The sequence below is a fragment of the Apodemus sylvaticus genome, chromosome 1, assembly GCF_947179515.1.
Source record: "Apodemus sylvaticus chromosome 1, mApoSyl1.1, whole genome shotgun sequence".
Lineage (NCBI taxonomy): Eukaryota > Metazoa > Chordata > Mammalia > Rodentia > Muridae > Apodemus > Apodemus sylvaticus.
This window is the reverse complement of record NC_067472.1, coordinates 89,580,158-89,598,079: the sequence shown is the minus strand read 5'-3', so window position 1 is coordinate 89,598,079 and position 17,922 is coordinate 89,580,158. Positions and strand designations below refer to the sequence as shown.

At 37.7% G+C, this 17,922-nt stretch overlaps 1 protein-coding gene across 3 annotated transcripts in view; it reads right to left on the bottom strand.

The window, feature by feature from the left end:
- The window catches only part of Pik3c2a (phosphatidylinositol-4-phosphate 3-kinase catalytic subunit type 2 alpha), a 97,574-nt gene that overhangs the window by 40,358 nt on the left and 39,294 nt on the right, over positions 1-17,922 (bottom strand). For all 3 annotated transcript variants that reach the window (XM_052200706.1, XM_052200697.1, XM_052200713.1), the window contains 5 exons: positions 17,699-17,856; positions 14,385-14,505; positions 13,447-13,558; positions 11,193-11,272; positions 11,003-11,066 (listed from right to left, as the gene is read on the bottom strand). In XM_052200706.1, coding sequence (XP_052056666.1) covers positions 11,003-11,066; positions 11,193-11,272; positions 13,447-13,558; positions 14,385-14,505; positions 17,699-17,856 — 535 coding nt within the window. The remainder of the gene's footprint in view (positions 1-11,002; positions 11,067-11,192; positions 11,273-13,446; positions 13,559-14,384; positions 14,506-17,698; positions 17,857-17,922) is intronic.

Sequence of the window (17,922 nt, the reverse complement as noted above, 5' to 3'; positions counted from 1 at the left end):
GGCTAAGAGCTCTTGCTGCAGCAGATAATCTCTGTTAGTTCAAGACTAGCCTAGTCTAGATAACAAGCTCCAGTTAGACAGTGCTGCACAGAAACACTGCCTGAAATAACAAAACAAATCAACTACCCCAACAAAAGTATCAGGAGGAAATGAGTTTACATATCATCACTCAAACAAAAGCTGAGCATCCCACAAATGCCTCTAATTGGTTCTGAGGGACTGACTCCACTGGTACTCAGGTATGTAGTGTACCCGTACACCCACTTAAGCTCATATGCACATTCATATAGTCATACAAATGTGTGTGTGTGTGTGTTTTGAGACAGGATTTCTCTGTGTAGCCCTGGCTGTCCTGCAACTCACTCTGTAGACCAGGCTGGCCTCGAATTCAGAAATTCACCTGCCCCTGCCTCCCAAGTACTGGAATTACAGGCGTGCATCACCACTGCCCAGACAGTCATACAAATCTTTAAATAAAAAGCAATAAAGTAAACCCCTGAGGTTGTTTTTTAAAGGTCAGTTGTGGCAGTGCTGGGTCAGCTTTCTATAAGGCTATCACTTTACAAGTCTGTTTGACCTCAGTTTCCATATGGACAGCTCATGTGTGTCACTTCACTACAGCTGACTGGAGAATAAACCCATATATACATATAAATGCACTAAAAGATCATTTACCCAATGACACAGAGTTCCTCTCTATTAAAATTTTTTTACTCATTTTTGTTTTTTTGAATAGCTGGACTTTTGGTTGCTTTGTGGGTTTTTTTGTCTTTCATCGTTCTCCACTCCTCTACCCCACCCTTTCAAACTCCTAACACTATGTAGGAGGGAAAAAAGGATAGAGAAATAAGAGGCAACAATATTGTTAGATTAATTTCTGCTGATTAGAGTCACTTAGTACCTTGGGGCAAGTTTGATCTTTGCTGTCAGAATATCCAGTTTCTTCTTTTCATCTCTTCGCACATGACTACTCAATAATCAGCAACAATCAGCAACAAACAGCAACCAACAGCATCCAACCACAACCACCGACCAGCCCCTTCTACTGGGGCTCTAGCATTTATATATCCTCTGAAAAGTCCCGATTTCCAAATGTCACACAAACTATCTACAGCTGGCAAAACCACGCCCCTGCTAGAGCATGAGGCTAATCACAGTCACCTGCTGTGAAGCAGCCCCATAGCCCTACACCTGGGTTGAAAATAAAAACATATTCCCATAATATTTCTGTTTTTTTAAAGAAATCAAAATTCTCACATTTGTGTGAGTGTGTGTGTACTGTGTGTCCATATAAGTGAATGCCACATGTGTGTAGGTATCAGTAAAGACCAGAAGAGAGTGTTGGAACTCTTAGAACTGGCAGGTGGTTGTGAGATACTTGATGTGGGTACTGGGCACTTGTGGTGGTTTGACACTTACAATGGCCCCCACAGGCTCATAATACTCAAATCACAAGGGAATGAAATTGATAGGAGTGGAAGGATTAGTAGGTGTGGCCTTGTTAGAAGAAACACGTCACTAGATGTTATCATATATATTAGTTAACTAATTGTTTTAGAGACATCTCAGTAATGAGCTCAGGTTGCTCTGAAACTCCTTATGTAACCCACGTTGACCTCAAATGTATAAATTCTCTAGCCTGTGTAGTGCTAGGATTATAGGAGTGTACTACCCTGCCTTGCATGGGTCATTACCCATACATACACTGAAATTTATCTCATTGCATACCATAAATATGTATGACTATTATGTGTCAGCTAGCTATAGATTTTAGGGCTACAGAAATAGCTCAATCAGTACAGTCAGTATACAGGTATTGCAAGCATAAGTATCTTCACTCAGCCCCTAGAACCCACATAAGAATGCTAGATACAGTGGTGTATGTCTATAATCCCAGTGATGAGGAGACAGAAGAATCCCTGAGGCTACTCTGGTGGTTTAAATGTTTATAGCTCCCATGGATTAATATATTCAATGTTTGGTTCTTGATTGGTGGACTATTGGATTGAGAGGTTTGGCCTTGTTGCAGATATGTCACCACGGGTGGGCTTTGAGGTTCCAAAAGCCCACATAAGGCCCAGTCTCTCATTCTCTGTCTGCAACTTACAGATAAAGTGAGTGAGCTCTCAGCTACTGCTCCAGTACCTGATGACAACCTGCTTGCTGCCACGCTTCCCACCATGATGATCATAGACTCACCCTCTGAAACTGTAAGCAAGCCCTCAATTAAATACCTTCCTTTGAAAGCTGGCCATGGTGTCATCTTCACAGCAATACAACAGTAACCAAGACAGCCATACTAGCCTACTTGGTAAACTCCATGCCTGGCTCAAAGGAAAGGTGGATGGCATGCCTGAAGAATACCTGAGTTTATCTTCTGGACTGCACATACACATGTACCTGTATACAGATACACACCCCGAAATGTAATTTTAAAAACTTGAGCAACAAAAGCATTCATGTATTTCTCTTCCTTCTCTAAGACAAGAACTTGATATATTGCCTAGGTTGGTCTCAAATTCATAAGCTTAAGGATCTTCTCTTCCTTCTTTGTAACTGTGTACTATACACAGCTTAAAGATTCATAAAATATTCATGCTACACTTTTATGCAAGTACTATGAAAGGTTGAAACTCAGCAATGCATCATCTTCCCTTTTAGGATTTCTATTCTTGAGGCTTGGCTATCATAAGTCAAATGTCCCTTTCACCTTCATGAAACCATCTCATTTTCTTAAATATCCAATTACTGTGTAGTTCTCAGGATCTGACCTGAAGATCAGCATTCAAGTTCTCCCTTTTTAGTTACTAGATTTATGTTTATGCTTATAACTTCATCTTTGCGTAAAAACCTTTCCAATAAGAAGGTTCGTGACATTGTCTTGCACTGTTCTCCATTATTCTTAACATGTCATAGACCAGTCTAACACTTTTAACCCCACCCCTTTTGCTCTGCTTTGTAGAAGCAGAACTGAACGCACACTAACATTATTTGTCACTAGAGGGCACTAAAAGGACACTTTAACACAAAAACACAGACCATTTGCACCTGGGTTCCAGTTCTGTATGCATTTATTAATTTCTCTTCAATTCACTATGGAAGTTCAAACCTGTACCCTCAGATCATGTACTTCTACTCTGGCAACTCTGGCTAAAGTTCTTTAAGAACTTTCTTCTCCATGGGCTCTATCTACCCATGTTAGCCATTTGCTCTTCAAAGGGGTTAAATTTCAGTCTGGAAAGAGGTTTTATCAGAAGTCCTTCTATGTCTTAAACTACTCATTTTTCTACAGCCTAAACATAGCAGTTGCTTTTTACATCTGCAAATTATGGACTCTTCTTAAAGAGCAGCAAATTTTCTTAAAAAAAAAAAAAAGTATACAGGTGTGATGGCACATATCTGTAGTACCAGTACACGGGAAACAAGGTCTGAGGTCAGCCTCGTATGCACAGTGAGTTCCAAGCCATCCAGGGTTATATAGCAAGAAAAGAAAAACTCACTGTCCCTATCATGACCACCCTGAAAGCCACTAATTGTCAGACATGGTGATGATATACACCTATAATTACAATGACTTCAAAGTCTGAGGTGGCAATACTGAGATTGTCTCAAGACCAAAAGAAACACAAAACAAACATAAACATTAATTAAATATTTTATGTTTTCTAAGTCATCATCTAGTGAGAATCAATTCTAGACTTTTAAGGGTGAAGACAGACAAATAAGCAACAAAAATATAGGTGGCAGGCTGGATTTGGTGTATGAGCTTCAGTGTGCTAGTTCTTGCCTTAGAATCCTCTTTTATGGGCTGGAAAGATGGCACAGCTGTTAAGTGTATTGGCTGCTTTTATATAGGACTTGAGTTTGATTCCTAAAATCCATATGGCAGCTCACAAGTGTCTGTTTAACTCCAGTCCCAGGGGAGTTAACAACCTCTTCTAGCCTCTGCAGGCACAAGGCATGCATACAGTAAACATACATAGATGCAGGCAGAAATTCATATGCATAAAATGGACAAATAAATAATTTAAAAATAAAAGTTTATTTAAAAAAAAGCAATTCTTTTACTAAAATGGATAAAATCACCTTTTTACCCTTTCACTAAAGATGATTTAGAATTTTTATTTAAACAGGTGGCACAGAATTTGTCAGGTTGGTTTAGTTTTGTGTGTAGGCATGTCCACACAAGTTTATAATCTCAATACTTGGGAGATGGTGGCATAAAGAACAAGAGTTCAAGGTCAGGCAATGGGAGCTAAATGAGACCCCATTTCAAAAACAATCTAGTGTAGCATACTCCTTTGACTGGCCATTGACTGATAAATGTTAGTACAGATAGGTGGTCAGTTCTCCATACCATGTTATATACTTTTGTTCTGGGTATTTATTTGGATTTCTATTTTAAGTCAGATATACATAGAATAATCACACTGTCAGCTCCAAACATGTGTTCAGGTGCCTTCAGAAGTCAAAGGAGACAGATCTCCTTCGAGTTGGTGTTGCAGGTGATGAGCCATTCTACATGAATGTTGAAAACCATACTTAGGTCCTCTGTTAGAGCAGTCCATGCTCCTAACTACTGAGTCCTAAGAATATTACAAGCCATTATTTCTTTTCTCAAGTCCCATACTGCCACTTTAGCAAAATGAACAGTGTTTCCAAAAAAATAAATTCAAGAGGATTAAAAATTTCTGCAACTTACTGATTTCTTTGTAAAGTTTCCCAAGAGAAAGTAAATCATTAATCCATATAAAACTATAATGAATATTTATTCCAACATTTTTCATGATAACCAAAATCTATTAACTTATGCCCAAATGTATTATTAAATGTACAGACAAAAACAATGGAATAGTAGTTAACAAAAAGGAACTGATGTTGGTGGGAGGGAGATGACTCTGTTGGTAAAGACTATTAAGCATGAGGATCTGAGTTTGGATCTTTAGCACCCATGTAACAAGCTGGGTATAAGGCTAATGGATGGCTGAGAGGTAAGGAAGTGTCCTGCTCTTGCAGAGGCCATGAATTTGGTCCCCAGATTTCATATGAGGTGGCTCCTAAGCACCTGTGACTTCAGCTCTAGGAGATCCACCCACACTAATTAAGTACTTATATTATACAATACACCACATAAAGGTACAAACTATAAATACATATTACAACAAATAAAAGGGTTTGGTATTTGAAAAAGCAAACAGGCATAGAAAAATTACTACATTCCATTTAGGTCCTGAGTTCAAATCCCAGAAACCACATAGTGGCTCACAACCATCTGTAATGAGATCTGATGCCCTCCTCTGGTGTGTCTGAAGACCGCTAGTCTTCTTCAGTGTAGTCAATGTACTTACATATAATAAATAAATAAATTTTTTAAAAAATGTGCAGAAGAGGAAATCATGCTAGAGACAGGAATTAGCTCAGTGATTATCTGAGGCTAGAGCTGGAAGAAGGGTCAACTGCAAATTAGTATGTGGAAATGCTTTAAAATAGCACTGGGGTGATGATGGTAGAATTCTGTGAATTTCCTAAGTCTCTGAATAGTACCTATACTGCCTGCACTCAGGAGCTATAGGCAGGAAGATCAAGAACTTAAGGCCATGCCGGGTGGTGGTGGCGCACGCCTGTAATTCCAGCACTCAGGGAGGCAGAGGCAGGTGGATTTCTGAGTTCCAGGCCAGCTTGGTCTACAAAGTTCCAGGACAGCCAGGGCTATATAGAGAAACCCTGTCTCAAATAAACTAAAAAAGAACTTAAAGCCAGCCTCAGCAACATAGCTAGTTCAAAGTCAGTCTGAACTGAATGAGCTCAATAAACTAAAATGGGAAAAAGATGGATACAGAAAGAAAAAAATGCAATTGGGCTAGAGAGATGGCTCAGCAATTAAGGCACTGACTATTCTTCCAGAGGTCCTAAATTCAATTTCCAGTAACCACATGGCGGCTCACAACCATCTGTGATGGGATCTGATGTCCTCTTCTGGTGTGTATGAAGAGAGTGACATTGTACTTATATACATACATACATACATACATACATACATACATACATACATACATCTTTTAAAAAAATTATACTTAAGGTGGGCATGCACATGGGGAGGCTGAGGTTAGAGAATCTGAAATTCCACAGCCTAAACTACATAGTGAATTTGTGGACAGACTGGGCTAAACAGTAAGACACTGTCTTAAAACAAACAAAAAAACATGTTCGATCAAATTGTAAAAGGGGAAATAAAAGAGTTGATATTTGAGACAAGGTGGTTTGGTGCACTCAGATAACATTAAGTTCCTTAAGGAATGGAAAGCCAAGTAAATACCTGAAGGAGAGCTCTAGGAAGTATAGGTACCAGGCTCCCTGCTAGGGAACACACTTGGCAGATTATAAACCAAAGTCTCAGGGTACAGTCCTAGAATACAGGAAGCTGGGGAGGGAGGTTCCCACGTTTAAGGCCAACACAGGCTAAGCAGTAAGTTCAGACTAGCCTAAGAGCCCACTTTGCTTTATACTTTATAATTTTTAACTATCTTTCCTAAAAGTTCTTTTTTTGGGGGGTGGGGGGGAGAGACAAGATCTCTTTATTATGCAGCCCTGGAACTCACTATGTAGAGCAGGTTGGCCTCAAACTCAAAGAGATCCACCTAGGTTTGCCTCCCGAGTGCTGGGATTAAAGATGTGAGTCAGCGGGGTGATGGCACATGCCTTTAATCCCAGCACTCAGGAAGAAGAGGCAGGCGGATTTCTGACTTCAAGGCCAGCCTGGGCTATAAAGAGAAACCCTGTCTCAAAAAAAACAAAACAAAACAAAACAAAACAAAACAAGGATGTGAGTCACTATAACTGGCTCTAAAAGTCCATTTTTTGCTGCCTCCCCACCCCACCCCTTTTCTCTTATTTGACATCTGCTTTCTGTTCCTATTTTTCACTTTTAAAGTAAACTTTTCATCTGGAATAACTTTAGAATTATAAGAAGTTACAAAAAATAGTACAGAGAGTTAGCATATAAACCTGTTCAACAGCCTGCACAACCATGATACATTTGACAAAACCAAGACTGGAGCAGTGGTACACCATCAAGTAAACTCTAGATTTGCTCAGCTGTACCAATATTTCCACAAACACATTTTTCTGCTCTGTTCCAGATATTAACTCAGGACACATCATTACATTTAATGAATTTTTTTAAAGTATCATTTTTGTTGGCTGAGGGGGTTGAAGAAGGAAAAGCAGAGAATTTTGGAAGACTAGTAAAGAATAATGCAATTGACTTAGGAATGATAAATGGTCATAATCTCCATGTGTCTTTATGGCAGAGATAGTAAGAATTAGGTTTAATATGAGAGATAAAAGACCTTTTTGAAAGGTGAAGGACAACACCAAGATTTTAGTGTGATTAAATGGGAGAACAGAGTTGCTACTTATTAAGGCAAAATAATAATAGTAATTTTTTAAAGTGGAGAGGCTAATCTGGGAAGTACCAGGGGTATATATGGGATATTTCTGTATTGTCTCATTTTGCTCTAAACCCAAAACCTCTCTTAATATATAGTCGTGAAGCCTAGTAGATAAAGGAGTTTAAAGTCAAGCCTAATGATCCAAGTACAATGCCTCAAATTTACATGGTAGAAAAAAGAAAAAAACTTCAGGAGTACTCTAACCTCCTCTTAAGAACTGTGCTTATGTGAACACACATTCATACGCCACACCCCTAGAGATGGCTCAGCAGTAAAAGCACTTGCTGCAAAGCCTGACAATCTGAGCTGAATCTCCAGGACCCATATGGCTATATGGTGGAAGGAAAGAACGAATCCCCTCAAGCTGACTTCTAACTTGTACACAGGTACATCTAAAACAGCCCCTTCCAATATGTGTTTGTGTTTATGTAAATGTGTGTGTGTGTGTGTGTAAATGATTATTTATAGGGCTAGAGAGATAAGGAGACATTAAGATCACCTGCTGCTTTTGTAGAGGACCTCCTAGCACCAACATAATAAGTAGTTCACAATAGTCAGTATCTTCAGTTCCAGGACATTTGGTGTCCTTTTCTGGCCTCCTTTGGCACTAGGCATACTAGTGCACAAGCATACATGCAGACAAAACACTCACATATATAAAATAAAAATAAATTTTTCCAGGCATGGTGGGTGTAACTTTAATTCCAGCACTTAAGAAGCAGAGGTACTTGGACCTCTTGTAAGTTTGAAGCCAATCTAGTTTACATAGCAAGTTACAGTCTGGCTAAGACTGCATACCATGACACTGTCTCAAACCAAAATCCACCAAAATAAATAAATAAACCATTTTTTAAAAAGCAGATGTAAACAAATCTATATAAAGACTGAGAAAAGATATAAGCACTACAAGATTAAGACTATATGCATGCCTGATGACCTGAAGTACTGTTTCATTTTACGGTTTTTTTTTTTGTTTTTTTTTTTGGTTTGTTGTTTTTTTCGAGTCAGGGTTTCTCTGTGTAGCCCTGGCTGTCCTGGAACTCACTCTGTAGACCAGGCTGGCCTTGAACTCAGAAATCCACCTGCCTCTGTCTCCCAAGTGCTGGGATTACAGGAGTGCGCCACCACCGCCTGGCCTTCATTTTACTGTTACAGTGAGCCAGCAAAATTGGCTTAGAAGGCAAAGGTGCTTGCCATGAACCCAATAAGCTGAGTTTGAACCTAGGACCCACATAATAAAAGGAGAAAAGTGATCAAGTTGTACTCTGATTTCCATATGCAAACATGTACAGATACATTCATGCCCATTTACAGACACAACAAATAATTCTTTTCTAAGGAGTGCTAGCAATGAAGGCATAGTTGGGGTGGGTCCCTAAAAGAATAGCAAAAAGGAGAAGCAACAAAACTTTTCAGCTTATTGCTGCAAAGAGAACAAAGGAGTGGTAAGGCTGACAGAGGGTTACATGGGCTGTCAACATTTTATATATATGTATGTATGTATGTATGTATGCACATATTATGTATGAGCACTACATGTGTGTTTGGTGCCCAAGAAGACCAGAAAAGGCCATCAGGTACCTTAAAACTATAGCTGCCATATGGGTGCTGGGAGGAAAACCCAGGTTCTTTGGAAGTAAAGCTGCTGTCTTAACTGCTGAGTTAACTCTTCTTCCACTCCTGCAATTGATTTTTCTAGTAACTCAACTAGTCTTTTTGTTTGTTTGTTTGTTTTTGTTTTTTTTTCGAGACAGGGTTTCTCTGTATAGCCCTGGCTGTCCTGGAACTCACTCTGTAGACTAGGCTGGCCTCGAACTCAGAAATCCACCTGACTCTGCCTGTCTTATAGCTGTTAAGATATTATGTATACCTTGATGATTCCCAAGTGTATTATCTCCACTTGGACCTTTTATATTAAATTCCAGATTCACTCAATGTCTCAGACACCCATATTAGTTACTTTCCTTATCACGGTGACTAAATAACTGACAGAAATAGTTTAATGGAGGAAATTATTTGGGCTCATTGTTTCAGAAGGTTCAGTGTACCAACACTGTCTCAGGATGTGACTGATACTCAGTATTTTAATATGTTGATAAGAATGTACTAGTAGTAGGGCTGGCAAGATGGCTCAGAGGGTAAATCCTGACAGAGGACTTTAGTTCAAGCTCAGGAACCCACATGGTGGAGAGAACCAACTTCTGTAGGTTGTCTCTCAGTGTGCTGTGACACATGTATACATCCACTCACAATGCTTTTCTTTTTCCTGAACTGTTAAAAAAAAAAATCCTTTCCTCTGAAACTAATTCTGCCACCTTTAAGCCTAACCTCTATATTATGGTCAATCTAGCTTTACAAGACAGAGCTAAACAATTCACTTAGCCTTTGCTTGGCTAAAAATACCTTAAGTGGCTAGAACCATCTATTTGTAAAAGATTAGCCAACCTTTTCTATATAGGATCCAATAATAAGGGGCTGGAAAAATGGCCCTTTGGTTAAGACCACTTATTGCTCTTATAGAGCACCTAGGTTTGATTCCTAGCTCCCACATGGTGGATCACAACTGCCTGTTAATAGTTCCAGGGGACCTGATTGTTTTCTTTTGACTTTTGAAGGCACCAGGCATGTACATGGTACATATGTACATGGTACCTATACCTGTTAGGTAAAACACAGACATAAAATAAGTAAAAAATTAAAAAAAATTAAATGGTTTTGGCTTTGCAACTAAAGCCTACATTCTAACAACTCAACTCTAATATTGGATTATAAAAACAACATCAAACAATATGAGCAAATAGGTTTAGTGGGCTAAAAAAATCATTTATGGGCTGGTGAGATGGCTCAGTGGGTAAGAGCACTGACTGTTCTTCCAAAGGTCCTGAGTTCAAATCCCAGCACCCATATGGTGGCTCACAACCATTCATAACGAGATCTGACGCCCCCTTGACAGCTACAGTGTACTAACATATAATAATAAATAAATCTTTAAAAAAATCATTTATGAACTATAATGTAGCAACTTAGGTTGAATGTTTTCTTCCTTCCTTTTTTTTAAATTTTATTTTACATATAGGACATTTTGCCTACATGTATGTCTGTGTATCACTTGCATGCTTGGTGCCTGAGGTGAGAAAAGGGTGTGAGGTATCCTGAGACTAGAGTTATACGTGGTTGCGAGCCACTATGTAAGTACTAGGAATCAAATATGGGTCCTATGGAAGACCAGCCAATGAGCCCTCTCTCTAGTACATTTCATTTCACTCTTACATGCTTTATAAAACTGCTTGTTATTCTGAGTCAGAACTCAGAAAGGTTTTAACTATTGCTTTTTCTTCGCTTGACTTTTTCTTTTATATGCAGGCTAGAACCCAAGTATGCTTTTAAACTGATGCTTTGGGCTACCTTACTCTTTTTCTAAAGCTTTCCCTACCTGCTGTCCACCACCATGTGCATGACTAACACGAAGAATATAGTTTTAAAACATAATTCCAAAACTAAAACTTCAGAGAAAACAGAAATAATCTTTAAATTCTTATACCAAAACTTACTTCAGTTTGAAGAGCCAGTTCTACTTGGTAGTGATAGGAATCTAAGAGTTCTTCAACAGGGTGTCTGAAAGAAAAAACAGGTATCATGGCTAAAGACTATTTTAGACAAAAGTAGTTGTTTTGACCACAGAAAATAAATATATTCACACCCACGTTTGAAAACCTGTAATCAATGTTTTAGATGCTATACCTTGTCATGACTTCTTTATAAGGTTTTTCTATTTGATACAAGAATTTGTTTAAATCCACAGGTGCTTCATCATCTTCTGCCTAAATAAATACATATACACACATTTAAGAAGAAACAAATATAATACTTTGGTCATTCTATCAAATTAAGTATAGTTAAATCGACAATAAAATCTTAAAATTAGATTAATTTTTGAGGAGAGATAAAATGCTATCAAAACTTATTTATAACTGACTCAATAAGTTAGGTAATATTAAGAAAAATTCATCTTTTAATTGCTTTAAATGTTTTATTACTTGGGACTGGAGAGATGGCTCAGGGATTAAGAGTACTTGCTGTTCTTGCAGAGGATCTGGATATGGCTCCTAGCATCCATATGGTGGCTTACAATCACCTGCAATTCCAGTTCCAACAGATCTGATATGCAGTTCTGGCTTCCTTGCACACCAAGCATGCATAAGGAATACATGCATGCATATGCATACGCATACACACACACACACACACACAGGCATGTGCTACGTGTAGAGGCTAGAAGTCAGCGTCAGCTATCTTCCTCTATTGCTTTCTAGCTTTTATTTAAGACAGGACAGGCCCTTTCTCTGAACTTGGAGCTAATTCATTGGTTACAGTGGCTGGTCAGGCAGCCTGGGAGGTCTGTCAGTCTTTTTCTCCTTAGTGCTGGGATTATGGAAATGCTGTCATCCCTAGCTTTTTACAAATACTGGGGATCGAAACTCAAGTCCTCAAGCACTTTATCCACTGAGTTACCAGCCCTGTACACCCCCATTAATTTTAAAGAGGTTTCATGTAATTCAGATTGGTCTTGAACTCTTGACCCTTCTGTCTCTTTGCTGGGATTATTAAAGCATACTACTATATCTGAACAAAACTTTTATTTTTTAAAAAAATATTTTTTTGTGTATGGGTATTTTGTCTGCACCTATGTGTATCTACCAGTGTATCATGTGTGTGCCTGGTGCCCTGAAAGGGCCAAAACAGGGTGTCAGGTCCCCTAGAACTGAAGTTACAGATGGTTTCGGGCTATTGTATGGGTACAGGGAATCAAAGCTAGGTCCTCTGGAAGAACAGACAGTGTACTCTTAACTCTGAAGTCCTCTAGGTAGCCACAAACTTCCATTTTACAGAGGTAAAGGCATTAGCCCCAAAGCCTGATAATCTGAGTTCCATCTTTGGAACTAACATGGTATAAAGAAAGAATCAACTCTCACAAGTTGTCTTCTGACCTAAACACAATGATACCATGGCATGCTTGAGTGTACACACACACACTACATAAATGTAATAAATCTCTTAAAAATGGAAGAGATAAACATTCCTAAATCTAGTATATAATGAACAAATAAAGCAAAAACTAAGCTAGGCCAGATGGTACACACCTGTGTACATAATACAGGTATGGCAGCAAATTTGAGGTCAGTATGGTCTATTTAAGGAACTCCAGGACAGCTGGAGCTATGTAGCAAGATCCTATCTCAAAGAATCAATGGAGAAAGAGGGTAGGCAAAATCTAGGGTGGGACCAGATGGGGACAAGATCATTTGAATTTCTGCCTTTTTTTTTTTCTCAATGATTTCGTCCCATTCTTTGCTCATCATCATTGAGAAAAGTACTAGTTTCTCCTACCAGTCCACATTATGCAAACATATTCAAGAGAAACTGAAAACCCTTATTTAGGATTCCAATCCCTTACTTTTTTTTCCTTCTCTTATTGAAGCCTCAAATTTTCTCTTCTGTGTAAGACTATTAAATAGGAGACTGTGCTTTTGCAACGAACTAGGTAAACTTATCTTTTTCTTTAAAACCTATTGAAAATGCCAGGGCTAAGGATTTAGTAAAATTAGCAGAATGACTGGCAGTTCAGTTTTCAGCTCTCAGTTCAGTTTTCAGCACTGCATAACACTGGTCATGGGTGGCACAGGTGACCTTTAGCAACACAGTGAGTTCAAAACCAGTCTGAAATAGAAGAGACTATCTCCTTCCCATATTTTTTTTTAAAGTAGATTTCATTCTTTCATTTTGCTTTTCAAATGTATACTTCTAGATCTAAGGAACGTGCTACTTAAACTTCCATGACTAAAGATCTGAAGAGATTACTGCTGGAAACAAGTGTATCATCCATTCCAGCCAGGTGCAGAAAGAAAAAAAAAAAAAAAGGAAAACATACAGACTGAAAATCCATCAGCTATTAGAATTATTCGGACTCACTAAATGCAATTCATAAAACACTTACTGTTCGAGCCAGATTCTGGCACATTGCACTGAAGGTCAAGAGCTGTAATTTAATCTCTGTGTCCCATTTTCGACAGTTTTGAATATGTTCATGACTTCCAAGGCAATGATTACTGTTAAAATACATGAATTATTCATCAGTATTATTCTAGTCAAATCACAAGTTATAGACATAAAAGTAAGATACAAATTCTATCTGTATCAGAAATGGAAGAAACTGTTTGTAAATTAACTGCAAATATTTTAACAGGAATTTTTCTATATGAGTCAGTAAATATCAAAGAAGATAAAGAGACAAGATTAGTGCCTCGATCTTTAAAACAGCTGGACTAATTGTAAGCTATAACAAATTACTCACGTTCATACAATGATTCTTGCCGGCAAATAAAATTCAGTAACAACTGACTCCTGTATACACAGTAGCTGCATGCTACAAAGGAGAATGGAGTCTACAAATGATGTGATGACTGGCCTTTTAGAAAAAGGCATATTATTCCGCTTTTAACCAATCGACTACAACTTTTCACATATAGGACTATTAAACTTAAAAGAGTATCAGGTCTTTCTTACTTCTAAAATTCCACCACTATCTTAGATACAGCATATCTCAACACAAATTTCAGCAATAGGACAAAATATATTTCTTACATTTTATAAATGTATAAAAATAAAAATATAAATGAATGAATGACTGTAGGGACAGTGTCTCACTAGGTAGTTCTGGCTAACCTGTAATTTAATATGCAGACCAGGCTGGCCTCATGCTAACAGAGGTCCAACTGCCTCTTCCCTTCCAAGTCCTGGAATTAAAAGCATGTGACACCACGCCAAACATTCAAATATATTTTTAGATTACAAATCTAAACTGAAAAAGATTCTAATTTAAGGTATTAAAAATGAAGTTTCCAATGATACCACTCAGTAGTTAAATCAACTTACTTCTGTAGAACCTCCTCTTGACCACAAACTTTCAAAATGTAGCTGCCAACATTCACTTGATTCAAGTCATCATGTACCCAACAAAGGGCTTGCATTATAATTATTTCTACAGTAGAGCTCACTGAAAAAGAGTTAGTTATTTTAATTTTGCTCATTTACCTCTAAGTATTACTTATAATCTAAGAGAAGACTGTACAATAGAAATATAATGCAAATTCAATTTGAGGTCACATATGTTACTTGAAATTGTCTTTCTTGAGGCAGAGTCTTACTCTTTAGCCCGGTTGTCCTAGAACTATATAGACCACAATGGCCTCAAACTCACTGAAGGGCTAGAGAGATGGCTCAGCAAGTTAAGAGCACTGGTTGCTCAAATTCCACCAACACATGACAATTTACAACCATCTGTAATTCTAGTTCCAAAGGACCCAATACCCTCTTCTAGCCTCCAAAGACACTAGGCATGCAAAGTGAACAGCACATAGACAAAACACTCACACACTCATACACATTTAAAAAAAAAAAAAAAAAGACAGGTCCATACCCTTGGCCTATCTCACTTAACCACTTAAATTATTCTTTTCTTTTTTTTTTTAAATAAAGATTTATTTTATACATTTGAGTACACCACTATTGCTCTCTTCAGACACACCAGAAGAGGGCATCAGACCCCCATTATAAATGGTTGTGAGCCACCATGTGGCTGTTGAGAATTGAACTCAGGACCTCTGGAAGAGTAGTCAGTGCCCTTAACCACTGAGCCATCTCTCCAGTCCCTAAATTTTTTTGAATAAGCCACAATAACAGAGAAAGAGGCTGACGTGGGAAGTAAACAATAAGGCAAAGACACTTATACTCACACTCACTCTGTGTGGGGGGAGGGAAGAGGGCGGGCATGTTTTGATGTAGCCCAGGCTGGCTCAGAACTCATTATAAAGTATAAAGCAGAGAATGATCTTGAATTTCTGATACTTGTTTCTGCATTTTAAGTGTTGGAATTATAGGTGTCTAGATTATGCTGAGGATAAAAAAAAAAAAAAAAACCCTGTCTCATGGATGCTAGACAAGCACTCTACCAACTAATCTACACCTCCAGCTTTGCAAAACTAACTTTAATAATATATTTTATTTAGTCTAATACATTAAGAACATTTGTTTAGTGGCAGGAGAGTCATGAGTTTAGTCCAACCTGGGCATATAACAAGACCCTATCTTAAACAATAAACTGTAGATATATGATTTTTAGCATTATCAGTACTTTTTAAATAACTGAAATATTTCACACTTTTATTATTTTTTTTTTAAGACTAAGGCTCGAACTCTAGTGTATATTGTGGATTTACAGCATGTGCTAATCTAGATGAGCCACATTTTAAGGGCTCCACAACCTCTATTAACTGTTAAGGCAGTGAAGACCTAAATAAAGTAAGTTACATTAATATTACAGATTCCTTCAAATAAGGCAGCAGTTAGCAGTACCTAGCAAGCATGTCTTAAAACAAATGAAAAAGAAAAAAGAATTACTACTTTAGATATTTATATAGTAAATTTCCCAATGAAGAAAAAAATAGAGCAAGTAGGCAGTTTGACTCTTGCAAATATGTCAACATGACAACAGAAAGAAAATTACAGTTTTCATTTTTTATTTTAGATTATTTTTAAATGTATGAATGTTTTGCCTGCATGTACCATGCCATATGTACCATGTGCATGCCAGGTGCCAGCAAAGGTCAGAAGAGAGTGTCAGATCATTTGGAATGGAGTTGAAGACACATTTCAAGGGCTCTAAAGCCTCCATTAGCTCTATTAGTGAGCAGCCATGTGGGTGCTGGAAATTGAACTTAGGTCCTCTGTAAGAGCAACAGGTGCTCTTAACCACTGAGCTAACTCTGCAACCCCAAATTAAAGTTTTAAAATTATCTATTTCTATACTCAAAACTTTCATGTTCAACTTTCATTCCACTGCCCTGCAAGACAGGGTTTCTCTGTATAGCCCTGGCTGTCCTAGAACTAGCTCTGTAGATCAGGCTGACTTCAAACTCATAGAGATCCACCTGACTCTGTCTCCTGAGTGCTGGGATTAAAGGCATGTACCACCACCACCACCACCCCCACAACTCTCCACCCCAGGCATCAATCTTTTATTTTCTTGACAGTGTAACCCCAGACTGGTCTTGAAATCATAGCAATCCTGCCTCAGTTTCTAAATGGTAGGAATACAGGCATCAGTCACCAGCTGGGATGCCTGCTCTTAAACTGTAAGAATACCAGTGACTTCAAAAACTTCTATGTACTAAAGTATCTTACAAAATAGCTCTATTTTTGAATAGGTTCAAAACAAACAAAAAATATATACTCTGATCTATACTTATATTATATTGCTTGCATTTTTTCCAGTTCTAAGGATTAAACACAGGGCCTTATTCATACTAAGCAAGACCTGTACTACTGACCTATACCCTCAGCCCATTTCCAGAGATATACAATATGTACTTATAACTAATCAATAGATATGTATAATACATTCTGAGGTTAGTCAGACTGATAAAATTAAAACTGATACAAATCAACATTTGCTATCAGTTTTTACTCATGTTTCATTTCAAAGCACCATCTATTGACTCTTTTTAGAAACTTAATATTCTTATTGCATACTAAATTTAAATGACTGGAAGGGAGTATATTGTCTTTAGAAATTAAAGAATGACTGTTATAGTTAGTTAACCTTTTTCTGTATCACATTTACATTTTTTCAAACGGCTTTCCAAAAGTACAAAACCAATAGATATTCAAATATTGGACACATTGCTAGTTACAACAATTAAAGAAAAAAAGAAAGGCTTCAGTCTTCAACTAAATTATTACTTTAGGAATAGGAAACTTACTTCACCATTCAAATCCCACTTAAACACACTATAAATATATTCAGGACACAGTTCTAGAAAAGACATTTACCCAAGCTTGGAAGGAAAAATCAACTCCAAAGGGAACTACCTTCCTTGCAGAGGAGATTAGAAGTGATCTGAAAGGTTCATGGCACTGATAGTTCTCTGTAAGAAAATACTTTTCTTGTCATAAAAGTAGAGGGAAGTATTGTAATTAGCTTTGATAATTAATGCTTTTGGCCCTTAGCTAAAAACCAATTTATTATGTTCAGAGAAAAGTCCTGCAGTAACCTGGTTCCCTTAACCAGAAAACTTCCCAAATGAATGCAGTAATTTTAAAAGGATACCTAATGATAAAAATTTTGGTTTATGAGAAGAAAGGATATATTGACATTGAAAACATTTTATTCCTAGTCAACACAAACTTACCATCACATGTAAAAGTAACTGGTAGCTGAAACCCTTCAATTTCAATGGAGACCTTCACACTGGCATTTTCTCCACACGTGTTTCTTTGCACTGTGACTGGACTTAACAAATAGCCTGGATTTGTGCAGTGATCGGTATATGGAAATTTGGTCTTCAATCTGTTCACAAGAAAGAAGATGTTAAATATGTTTTTAGTTTCTTTAAAGCTGCATTTGAAGGCCCTG